Here is an 11,941-nt window from a genome sequence, read left to right on the forward strand (position 1 = left end):
CAAAGGGTCTGAACATAAAATGTTGTATTTTAATAATATGCACAACCTATTAGTGCATTTACAGTTTACTTAATATATTTTAATGTTGGAGGGATAATGAAACATTTAGCTGGTTGAAGTGAAATTATGATTTTTTTATTATTAATTTTTCATATGAATCAGTTTGAGATCTGTGATACCTCTCTGAGCGACGTCCTCTTCTGTTCCCAGGCTTCCCTCTGGTCTTGAAGTTTTACACTTCTACAAAACATTCCTGGCCCCTCTGAAGAAAAGAGATTTGTACATGGAGTGTTTGAAAGCACAACAGGAAAAATGATCAAAATCCATTTGAATTTAACCTCATACACACACAGGGTTGAGTAAGCATTCAAATATGCTGTTGTTTAATTGATCATGAATGTTTTAATTTGTCAAGATGAATGGTTTAAATCTCACCTTTTAACCGCTCATCATTTTGATAGAAAAAGAAAAAGGTATTTTTTGATGATGTCGGTTCCCTGCAGAAAATGAAGCTTTAATCAAAAAGTAATCCAAACCAGATTTACAACATTTTGTTGGTATATTTAAAGATATATGCAAAACGTGTTCGCTTATTTGATTAGTAACTTAGAAAGAGAGCAAGATCTTCAATATTTGCACAGTGAAAAAAAAAATGGTGTAGAAACAATATAAACCAGAAATTGTTAGTAAATTTCAAAGTAGCACATTGAATTAAACATGAAACTTTGAAGGAGAAAAACGGAAATATTATTTTCTTATTCATAATAGATATTTTTTGCTGAGTGCTTCATTTTAATATTTCTGTATTTTACACATTTTAAACATAATAATCCTAAACCTAAATTCTGTATCCAAGATTATCCATCAGTATTTTCGCTATTGACTACTCAGCGGATTTTGTGATTCATCTTTTAAGGAAACTCAATATATTTAAGCTGGCTTAGCATCATTAAAAATGTTTCTAGAGATACATTCCTTGTACTACCAAGCACAAACTGTAAATGATTAACAAATGCATTATAGTTTAAATGATAATATAATTACTCTGTGATTTTGCTGGAAGCGGATTGGTCCTCCTCAACCTCGTCCACTCCTTCCTCGTCTGAACTGCTGTCCTGGAAGCGAGGGTCCGCTTGCCAAGAGAACTTGGCTCCTTTTACTGTCTCTATTTTGTACTCGTCTGATTGGCAAAATGTTTTTATTAAATAAACAATGAAAACGTTTGAAAAACCCATGGCGAAAAACAATTTTAAAGTGCAAGGATACACCCAATATTTTACCTACAATGAAAAACGACATAAATGATCAGTGCACCTGTTTTGGTGGTCGTCTCCGCAGCGGTGTCTTCACCAAAGAAGGAGAACTTGAATCCACCTGAAGCATCTTCTTTTGCTTCCACATTAGAAGTGAAGGAAACCTCCATGTGTTTCATTATATCTTCAGTATCTTCTGTCTCTTTATCCCATGAAACCGTTTCCTTCTCGTCCTGGTTTTCTTTAGACGTCCCAAAGACCTCCTTCAAATCCACCGAGATGTCAAAGTAAACGTCCTTAGAAACTTCAGGGAGTTTTTCAGCCTCTATGCGTTTCTTTCGTCGCGCCGCTTTACTGTCCAACAACAAAAACACAAATGTTTAACGAAGTCACAATGAGTCTAAAATCCAAAAATGAGTTCATGTAATACCTCTCTTTCTTCGGTTCCTCTGTCTTGGCCTCAAAAGCAGCGTGTTCTTCTTGTGTCGGGTCGTAATGCAGGCTCGAAACATCTCTGCAAGATAAACATAAACCTTTAAAAACAAGTGAAAAGAACAAAACATGCTCAAAGAACATCCGAAGAAGTCATACTTGAACATCGTGCCCTTTCTGGAGTTTTGTGGTTGTATGTTGGTGTTTAAAATGCTTTGGAGGATGTCTAGACTTTTCTTTTTCTCCTCAAGAAGTTGCTTGTCTGCATCTTTTTCGGGAGCCGCTTCATCTGAAATTTGAAATATTAAAAACAGGTGAATAATTTGTTCAAAACACATTGAAACCCAAGATTATAGTTAAATAAATTACCTTGATCTTCAAACTCATCATCGCTTTCCAGAAATCTAGAATCGACCTGGAATCTTGAATCGGTTCCGAATCTGGCCTGCAGCTTCATGAGCTGAAATAAAGATGAAGATAGATGAACGAGAAATCAAATAAACTCTGAATCTCTCTCTATCCTGATAAAGACTCTCAATCCAAACCTTCTGTCCAGCTTTGCCCTCAAACTGGGGCTTAATCTGGAAACGATCGTCCTCAGAACCATCGTCCTCATCTTCACTGTCAAACAGCTTGCTGCCACCTGGCTTGATATCTTTCTGTGGAATTATGATGGAAACATGAAGAACATATCAAAGAGTTCAAGAAAATAAACCTCCAATTCCAATCTTGGTCCATATTTGCCTTTTCTTTCAACATGGACATTAGTTGATCTTCGTTAGATCCTGAATCATACTCGAAGAGGCTTTTTTTCAAGATTGTTGGTGGTTGTTCTGGTCTGCTTGTGGTTTCATCTTCTTCTTCATCATCATCAGAATCAAACACAATGTGTTTGCTTTTGTTCGCTTTCACTGCGTCCTGAAAAACATAATTTAGATTTTCAGTGAATTAGGACTTTAAATTAGTAACACAATGATATTAAAATTTAGGCCACTACAGATGAGACAATATCATTGTATCAGGGCTGCACAATTAATCGAAATTAAATCACAAAGGCAATAAACCGCGATTAGGCAGAAGCTGCAATTGTCATGCGTATCTTTCAGTGAAGCACGGTTCTGTGATCAGTAGTAAATCTCCATCCAAAGGTCAGAGGGCGCTCTCGCGCTGAAAATCCGAATATGTCCTGAAGAAGAAATCCAGGAAATGCCTATCGCTGCAGCTGAATAAACAGAAGATTTAACTGCTTTCATTGATTCAAAGTGACTAATAAACACACGACTATGGCAATATATGGTTTATCGGAGTTCTTATTATTATAATTTTCATCATAATCAAAGTATATCTATAATGAAATGCTAATCGACATAGCCATTATCACTGCTTAGAATACAATGAAATATTGTGTGCCTTAATTATTCTGTTTAAGAAGCCACATTATCTCACAGAAGGATTTATTTCAAACACTCGACTGACCGTATGAAGTGAGTTTGGAGTAAAAGCATGTTATTAAATGTGGTATTTTCACATGCTTTCAGATGGAGCAGCATTTACTACACAGAGCAGTAGTTCACTGAGAAGACACGCAAACAGCTGTCATTATCGCGAACGATTTAGTCGATTTCATAATCTTACGATTATATCGTCTGTGATTATGAATGCAATTTTGCATAGATTGTCAGAGAACTACGGCTCTAAGTAGTAAATGCTGCTCCATCTGAAAGCGGGTGATGGAGATTTACTACTAATCACAGAACCGGCTTTACTGACAAAATGTGCATGACAATCGCGATTAATCGCGTTCGGTTAATCGTGCAGCCCTACATTGTATAATTAATTTATGTACAATAAATCAATGAACTTCACATAACCAAAACATATGAAAAATACAAAGGCCAACATAGACCAAAAAATCTGTAAAACAATTAAGTTTACAAAACTAAAATATGTATGATTTATTAGCAAAGTTTTAAATTACATAACTTGAAATGTTTGTAAACCTGATGAAGGTCATGTTGACTGAAAAATCTTCAACATTTCTATTTTTCAAGTTTTGTAAGCCTTAGTCCTGTGCAGGATTTTTTCTATTTTTCTTTATAATTTATTTATGAATAATGACATGAAATAAGAAATAGCCAATATTAAAATGTGATACTATTTTGTCTGAATAAATTAAAAATAAAACACTTTAAATTCTACACATGAATTTAGGCATCACAGCATTATAATGTACAATACAATAGATTAACTTTTTGAGAGTTAGATGACAGAGCATGAAAAAAAAAAACTATACAAGTAATACTATTAAATTAAATGAAATCTCTAAAAACGACCAATAACTAACATTTTACAGATTCATTGTGCATCCTCACTTAAAATACTTCAAACTTTTATGGACTACCTCTACTCACCACGTTAGAAAGAGCACCTTGAATGAGTTTCCTCTGTTGCTCGGTTTCTTTCTGTCGTTGCTCCAGGGCCGCAAGACGTTTCTTGTTGTCCTGCTGTTGTTTCTTAGCATCTATCACAGTTGAGTGAAGAACTGTTTGATGTGAAACAACATTCTCCTGAACGTTCTTCGAATTGGCAGGTTTAGAATCTTTTGTCTGAGTTCTGGACTTCTCATCATCACTAGTTTCCGATTCCTCACTAGAAGAGTCACTGCTGGAGGATCTGGAGGTCTTCGTCTGCTTGGGTTTGATTGAGTTATTAGAGCTTACAGTTTTTGGGATGGTTCTTGCCAATTGGGTCGCTAAAGACGTTTTAGAAGTGAGAACTTTAGCATTGTCTTCTTCCTCGCTGCTTTCTGATTCTTCACTAGAAGAGTCACTACTAGAGGATCTGGAGGTCTTCGTCTGCTTGGGTTTGATTGAGTTATTAGAGCTTACAGTTTTTGGGATGGTTCTTGCCAATTGTGTCGCTAAAGATGTTTTAGAAGTGAGGACTTTAGCATTGTCTTCTTCCTCGCTGTTTTCTGATTCTTCACTAGAAGAGTCACTACTAGAGGATCTGGAGGAATCTACACTAACATCATCATCATCATCATATGCCTCATCACTACCATCATCAGATTCAGTTGAAGACTTGTTTTTACTGGATTCTGTTGGGGAATCTTGAGTAACAGGTGCAGATTCAACTTGTGTTTGGGTCTTTCTCCGAGTGAGTATTTCATCAGTGTCCGCAGAATCATATTCCTCATCGTCTTTTGATGAAGTCAGTAGGGACGTTTTCACGTCATCTTGTTCCATTCCACCCCAGAAAACATTATACTTGACAACAAAATCATCTCCCACCACCTCCAGGTTGTTGTCGTTGTCATCCTCTGTGGAGGTTTGTTTAGGGTTCCTCAAATGTTCTTGAGCAACCAACATTCTGATTTCATCTTCAGAGTCAGAGTCGTTGTCGAAAACACAAACAGATTTTTGTTTTCCTGTCTTTACAGCAGAGAGTCCATTTTGTTGGATCGCCACTTTGTTTTTGTTTCCAGTGGCAGCCGCATTAATTTCATTTCTCTGAGCCAAATTACTAAGAAACAAACTCAAGTCTATTTTGGATCTTTTGGGACACGGTTTCTGCTTTGGAAACTCTCCTCGCCTTTTCTTACTGATTTCATCGTCTCCACCTTTAATCTCCCATGTCAGCTTGGACACTGATGTGATGTCATCCGCAGTCTCCAGTCTCTTGATGTTGTGGCAGTGTTTGGATGGATCATACTTAAAAACGTATTCAAGAGTTAAGGGTAGATATTGAATTACATTGAAAGTATGACGGTGAACACTATTAACTGCAATGATTATATATTGCGATTAAACTTTGCGATTAAGCAAAATTTGGTAGTTTTTTTATTGTTGATTTATTGTGATTCTGTTCTTCATAATGATCCCAGGCAGGGGCGCCGCTAGCAATTTTGGGCCCTATGAAAGAAAATGAGGACAGGCCCCCTACCGCACCAAACATACAAGCCAACCTAGTTATTCAAAATCTTTGTCTGCAATTTAATAATACTGACCTATTACTTTTGCTATTGCTATACCATTAGGTATTAGTATTTAGTCAGAGACCTACCCATAGCCGCGGGAACATATTTTGGGGGTGCAGGGGGGCAGGGCTTGATGTTGAAGGGCGGGGCCAAGGTGGGGGATTTTAAACAAAATCCTAATATTAAACAGCCCAAACACTTATAGATGAACATACAAATTAATGAAGACAGAGTTATATGAGAATGAATATATATATTGGTGCTTTTGTGATTATAGCTCCATTAAATTTTTAAATTGTATTATTTTAATGAGATTTTACTAAATATTAACCTCTAAATTATGCTCCATTTATCATCTGCAATATCAGGCTGTAACCTCTAGATGGCTGTATAGCCCTATATATAAATGCATGTAAACCGTTTGCTGCAGAGTGAGAACTTAAGACAAAGCACGTTACTTGTATTAGGTTATTCATTGATATATTTTCAGACATTATTAAAGACTACATTTAGTAAAAGTTTAAATTTAAATGTTGATTTGAAGTGTCAGTTATTATTATTGTAGTCAAATCTGGACACAGAGAAAGCATTTTGTTACTCATACTAGCTACAGCTTGATCAGTCACACTAAAGTCATCAGAATAAATATTGGCATAGTGTGACCATGGCAGTATTTTAAAACATATAATTTAGTGTTTACATACATTGAACAGAGACACTCTGTGGTAGAGATGTGCATCCTATTTGAAAAAATCTGCATCGCAATCAGCAACTGGTAAATTGAGATTCCAGTAGCTTTACTGGCATGGTAAAAAGGCTTTACAAAGCATTGACAGCGCTTCGAACCAATGGCATTGAGCGTTATCAAATTTAGAGGCTACAATTCATAGTTTTCAGTCATGTGACTGGTTCGAAGACCTGGCAGGCAAAACATCCATAGAATTGCAGCACAAGCCTGTCGATTTTCCATTTGTTTCCAATTCACAAATATTTAGATCTTTTGATGACCGTACATATACATCTTTGTCGAACTCGAAGACATCTCTAATTTGACAGTTTACCATCTAATCTCACTCTAGGCTATATAGGACGGGACAGAACCATGCAGTGAATGGGGGGGGGGTAATTTTGCCGCAAATGCAGAAATAAGCCGTAATTTTGTTTTATTTGTAAGTCTTTGGTAGATACATTTATAATTTCTATTACATTACTTCTACTACTGTTATTACAAATAAAATAAAATAAACAAAAAAGTATGTTTCAATAAAAAAATTTAGTTTGGAAAATGCATCTGCTAGTTTTAGGTAATGAACATCTCAATGACTTGTTTCTCCAAGCAAAAGGGCACTTGCAAGCATATCTGTGTCAATGCTTTTAAGTAAATCGTCCTAGAATTGTGACATGGAAAAGGATATATTGTTCTTTCCTTTACACTTCTTGGTAGATACATTTATAATTTCTATTGCATTACTACTAGTACTGTTGCTGCTAATAAAACAGATCTCTGGGGGCCCCAAGAGTGCATGGGCCCTTAGAATCCCCCCCTTAGCGGCACCCCTGATCCCAGATATAAATATTTTTCAAAAGATGGCACTTCACTAAAAAAAAGCCAATGTCAGCAGACAAGAAAGGGAGAGGATGACAGATAAAATAAACAAAAAAGTATGTTTCAATAAAAAAATTTAGTTTGGAAAATGCATCTGCTAGTTTTAGGTAATGAACATCTCAATGACTTGTTTCTCCAAGCAAAAGCGCACTTGCAAGCATATCTGTGTCAATGCTTTTAAGTAAATCGTCCTAGAATTGTGACATGGAAAAGGATATATTGTTCTTTCCTTTACACTTCAGATTCACGACAGGAAGTACCCTCCCAAATTTACTCACGACCCAATTCTGGAAGAGTGGATAAACACAAAACCAAGGTTAAATCAGCATCTGGGCCATTTTTACAACTGGACAAAAGTTCTTAGCAAAAGAAAATCACACAGACCTTATGGCCGGGAATATCAGTTCCTGGAACGGCAGCTTTCATGTGGAAATTCTCAATGCCGGCCACTTTAAACGAATCCACTAATTTCTCCTGAGGGATGATCTTTGGTGCCTTGGCCTTTTCAACCAGTTGCTGTCGTTCCTCAGCAAGTCTAAAAAATATATATACAGAATCAGTATATATATATATATTGTAACAAAATGTTTAACCAATATTTATTGGTTGAAGAAAGTTTTTACTTATGTAGAAAGCTTTCTTTTGCCAACTGAATAAGCAAGGTTCCACCTTTCCATGTGGATTTATTTAAGATGCCTACACCTGTATAAAAAAAAAGCAAATGTACAGATTGATTTACTTCATGACAAAGAAAGCAAAAAATAATTTATTTAAATAACTATACGTACATCTTTTATATTCAGCATCTGTGATGTTTATGTTGATGTAGCCAAATGTTTTCAGAGGAGCTCCTGCAAATAGATCACAAAGATATTGTGCATATGTGAATGATATTGAACAGGTACCCAGATAATGTAATAGAAATATTACATTAAATTCGGTTGCATTTAATAGATTTGATTTTTTTTGGTTTTCATAGAATTCTTACCATTCTCATCTTTCCTCGTAATGATTTCCACATCTGACACATCCCCAAATTTTCCAAATCTGTCTTTGAGGTCCTTCTCAGACACTCTGTGACCAAGGCCACCGATGTACAACCGTTTCATGGCCAGATTTCATGCAACCAAACCCTTCTGTGTACCATCAAAACACACATAATGAACCACACCGAAGTCCCCATATAGGAAGGAAGGCATACAAAATAAATAAAATCATAGTATTGCGGAACCTAACTGCCACTTGACAGTATCAAAGATAGACTCAACATTATATAATAAAATTATATATAACTATTGTGGGGGAAAAAAACTCAAATGTGCAGACAATGATTGTTGCTCAAGAGGGCACCATATGATGTTATGATCCCACTTACATCTATTTTTACAATAATTATAATTATTAAATTATCATGATTTTTTTTAAAGTAATATAATTGTAGATAAATTCCTAAATATTATGCAGTACTGTACGTATCATTATTTACCTTGTACACAAATGTAAGCACCAGTTCTTTAATTAAAATATAACATTTTAACTGCATTGCAAAAGACATACAAGTATCAAAATGCATGCAAAATGAATAACTTTGCAAAACAGGCTACTTGAGATATTCTTGCTGCCAGATGAGTGCATGTAGATTGTGTGCTTTAGGACTTAATATATTCACAGCCCTGCAGCTGGTTGCAGCAAACCCGTTAAGTTAAGAAAACCATTAGTAATAATTTATTTTATTTTGCTTAAGTTTTGAGTTTTTCTGAGGAATAGTTCACCCAAAAATAAAAAATTGCATAAAATTTACTCACCTTCAGGCCATCAAATATGTAGATGAGTTTGTTTCTTGGAACAGATTTGGAGAAATGTGTCACTTGCTCACCAATAGATCATCTGCAGTGAATGGGTGCCGTCAGAATGAGAGTCTAAACAGCTGATAAAAACATCACAATAATCCACAAGTAATCGACATGACTCCAGTCCCTTAACTGTCAAGCAAAAAGCAAATCCGTCATTAAGACCACTGTTTATGGCTAAATATTAGTTCTCTGTCCTTAATATTGCTTTCTTCAGTGAAAAAGTTCTCTGTTGAATTAGGAGAGAAATATGCATATGGACTTTTTTACAGGAGGAAATGTTATTATGGATTATGGAGTCTTTTTTTTTGGCCAAAAGCAATGGTTTGAAGTTAAAATGCCTTAATGATGGAATTGTTTCTCACAAACATAACACAAAAACTTACAAAGTTCATACTAAGATGCTGTAAATCAGTTGATATTTGGTTTTATTTTGTATTTTGGGGTTTGTTTAAATCCTGAACCCTGTGTAATGCCTCAAATCTTGTGGCACGTTGAGGAGAAAGGTAAGTGATCAGCATCATGACATGTTTTGTATTATAAAGTGCCATTCAATTTTTCTTAAGAAAATGTGGTAAAGTGCTGAAATTCTCACATATCACCAACAATCATTTAAACTCCTTACAGTTCAAGGTTATTAGAACCAGTGATGATTATTCTTATACACAACACTAGAGGGCAGCATGATTCCATTTTAACCATGACATTTCCTTTCAACATCTGAGATTTGTGCACTAGTCTTAAAACGCCTCTTTAATGGATTAGACTCGGCATGTATAGTTCTTCCAGTTCTTCTTGTTTCTCTGAAATTTTCATGACAAGCATAAATGCAACTCTTTGAGGGCCCTCCTTAGCACAAATATTTACATAGTCGCATTAAATGATTTAGAATAGAATTGTTGGTTGGAGACTGATGGCTCTCTTAAAAAATTGTGAGTTATTTTAAACTGACAGCCTGTGGGAAGATCAGTGTGACATGATAATGAAGGGTTTGTTTGTGTCTAAAGCTGAGTCAATTGAAAATCTTTACAGTGAGAATAGTTGAGAATAAATTTGAAGCGTTATATAAAGAAGTAAAAGCAGTTTCGTGCTCCAGTCTTCACAACAAAATTTTTTTTTCCTGAAGAAAGGAAATCCCATAAACCATCAGTCTCATGACAGGTAATATAAAAAATGCAGATCAGTTTAAAATTATTTAACAAGACTGTTTATGATCTTGTCTAACTCTCAGTGTTTTATTACAGGAGGATGATGCACTGCTCAGGAGAGTTACAGAGCTTAATATCGTTGTGGATGGCGTTGAATTCAAAGATTTCTCTGCATTTGTGTCCAGGTAGAGTGATGATTGGTAACTTCTTAATATCAATGGTGTGTTTGTATTTCAATTCAGGTCATCCAAGATGAAGATGAGTTTGTTTCTTCAGATTCTGAGAAATCTAGCGTAGCGTTAGTTCTGGCAGGTCACGTTAGTCAAGCTTGCATCAGCTGACTCTCAGCTGATCCCCATCAACCTATGGGAATACGACACCTATCTAAGTATTCATATATAAGGTCCCTCAGTATTATCAGCAGTTTTCGCATTGCTCAATAGCTAATTACCCTCCTCCATCCCCAACTCCTCCTCTGTTAGTCAGGATTCAGTCTTCTGATTCTCCTTTGAATCAGACTAATTCTAAAATGTGTACATGACATTATTGAACTTAACGATATCTGCAATACATTTATGTTGGTTCTGTTCTGTTTACCCTGGGGGGTTATCGCTGCTCTCCCTGCTCTCATCCATGCTAGGCTGCATGGATGCGCAGGGAGTTCTTGTCCAGAACAGAACCATACCACCAATCCAAACTGTATGCTAATTGTCAATCATCTTTGACGATTGTGGTCCTGACAGAAATGTAGCATTACATCACTTGCTCACCAATGGATCCTCTGCAGTGAATGGGTGCCGTCAGAATGAGAGTCCAAACAGCTGATAAAAACATCACAATAACCCACAAGTAATCCACACCACTCCAGTCCATCAGTTAATATCTTGTTAAGTAAAAAACTGTATGTTTGTAATAAATCTGTCATTAAGATGTTTTTAACATTTAATCGTTCTCTGGCTAAAATACGAGTCCACTACCATAATATTACTTTCTCCAGTGATAAAATGGTCTTGTCTGAATCAGGAGAGAAATATGCACAGATCTAGCACTGTTTACAAGTGAAAACATTTCTAAACAAATATGTTGGTGGACTTTGATGTGAGAGGAAAACAGGGGATGAACTTTTTCACTGGAGGAAGCCGTATTATGGATCATATTTTGGTCAGAAGCAACAGTTTTAGGTTAAAATGCCTTAATGATGGATCCGTACAAACACACATCAGTGTTTCCAACAGACTTACACTCTGTGTGGCGGCATTTCCCCTGAGGGAAATATATACAGTGCACAGTATAAATGAGTACACCCCCTCTGAAACTTAACAAATTCAGCAATTACTCTTTGCTTAGAAGACATGTTATGGTTTTTTAGAGATATAATATTCCAGCAAGTCTGCTTGATCAGTTACCAAAGAAGAATGTTAAAATTATTCAAGAAAATAATTTTTTTTATCAAAGTGATAAAATGTTGTGTTGCAAAAATGAGTACACCCTCCTGAAAGTTACTAAATAAATACAAAAATAATTAAAAAAAATTCTGGTGTAAGGTTAAGGCAAGTATGTTGAACCAAAACTGTTAAAGGTAAGTAATTTCTTGATAATTATGTGTTATATGGCCCACTGAATCATACTCAGACTTAATGCTGACAACAATGAAACCACTTGAGAGAGAACTG

The 11,941-nt window shown here is 35.7% G+C and overlaps 2 protein-coding genes across 2 annotated transcripts in view; one reads left to right on the forward strand and one right to left on the reverse strand.

Annotated features, from left to right (window-relative positions):
• Nucleotides 1-8,400, reverse strand: part of LOC107586918 (nucleolar protein 8-like) — an 8,901-nt gene extending 501 nt beyond the window's left edge. The window contains exons 1-15 of the mRNA XM_016274473.1: nt 8,259-8,400; nt 8,059-8,121; nt 7,894-7,972; nt 7,655-7,805; nt 7,489-7,557; nt 4,097-5,407; nt 2,430-2,603; nt 2,231-2,344; nt 2,055-2,145; nt 1,845-1,974; nt 1,684-1,767; nt 1,315-1,607; nt 1,045-1,180; nt 436-497; nt 180-262 (exon numbers count right to left, since the gene is read on the reverse strand). Of these exons, the coding sequence (XP_016129959.1) occupies nt 180-262; nt 436-497; nt 1,045-1,180; nt 1,315-1,607; nt 1,684-1,767; nt 1,845-1,974; nt 2,055-2,145; nt 2,231-2,344; nt 2,430-2,603; nt 4,097-5,407; nt 7,489-7,557; nt 7,655-7,805; nt 7,894-7,972; nt 8,059-8,121; nt 8,259-8,379 (2,961 nt within the window). The 5' untranslated portion in view covers nt 8,380-8,400. The remainder of the gene's footprint in view (nt 1-179; nt 263-435; nt 498-1,044; nt 1,181-1,314; nt 1,608-1,683; nt 1,768-1,844; nt 1,975-2,054; nt 2,146-2,230; nt 2,345-2,429; nt 2,604-4,096; nt 5,408-7,488; nt 7,558-7,654; nt 7,806-7,893; nt 7,973-8,058; nt 8,122-8,258) is intronic.
• A 1,121-nt stretch (nt 8,401-9,521) lies between these two features.
• Nucleotides 9,522-11,941, forward strand: part of LOC107586978 (centromere protein P-like) — a 66,062-nt gene continuing 63,642 nt past the window's right edge. The window contains exons 1-3 of the mRNA XM_016274561.1: nt 9,522-9,526; nt 9,623-9,626; nt 10,365-10,453. Coding sequence (XP_016130047.1) covers nt 9,522-9,526; nt 9,623-9,626; nt 10,365-10,453 — 98 coding nt within the window. The remainder of the gene's footprint in view (nt 9,527-9,622; nt 9,627-10,364; nt 10,454-11,941) is intronic.

This window comes from Sinocyclocheilus grahami, unplaced genomic scaffold (assembly GCF_001515645.1).
Source record: "Sinocyclocheilus grahami isolate Dianchi unplaced genomic scaffold, SAMN03320097.WGS_v1.1 scaffold87.1, whole genome shotgun sequence".
Classification (NCBI taxonomy): Eukaryota; Metazoa; Chordata; class Actinopteri; order Cypriniformes; family Cyprinidae; genus Sinocyclocheilus; species Sinocyclocheilus grahami.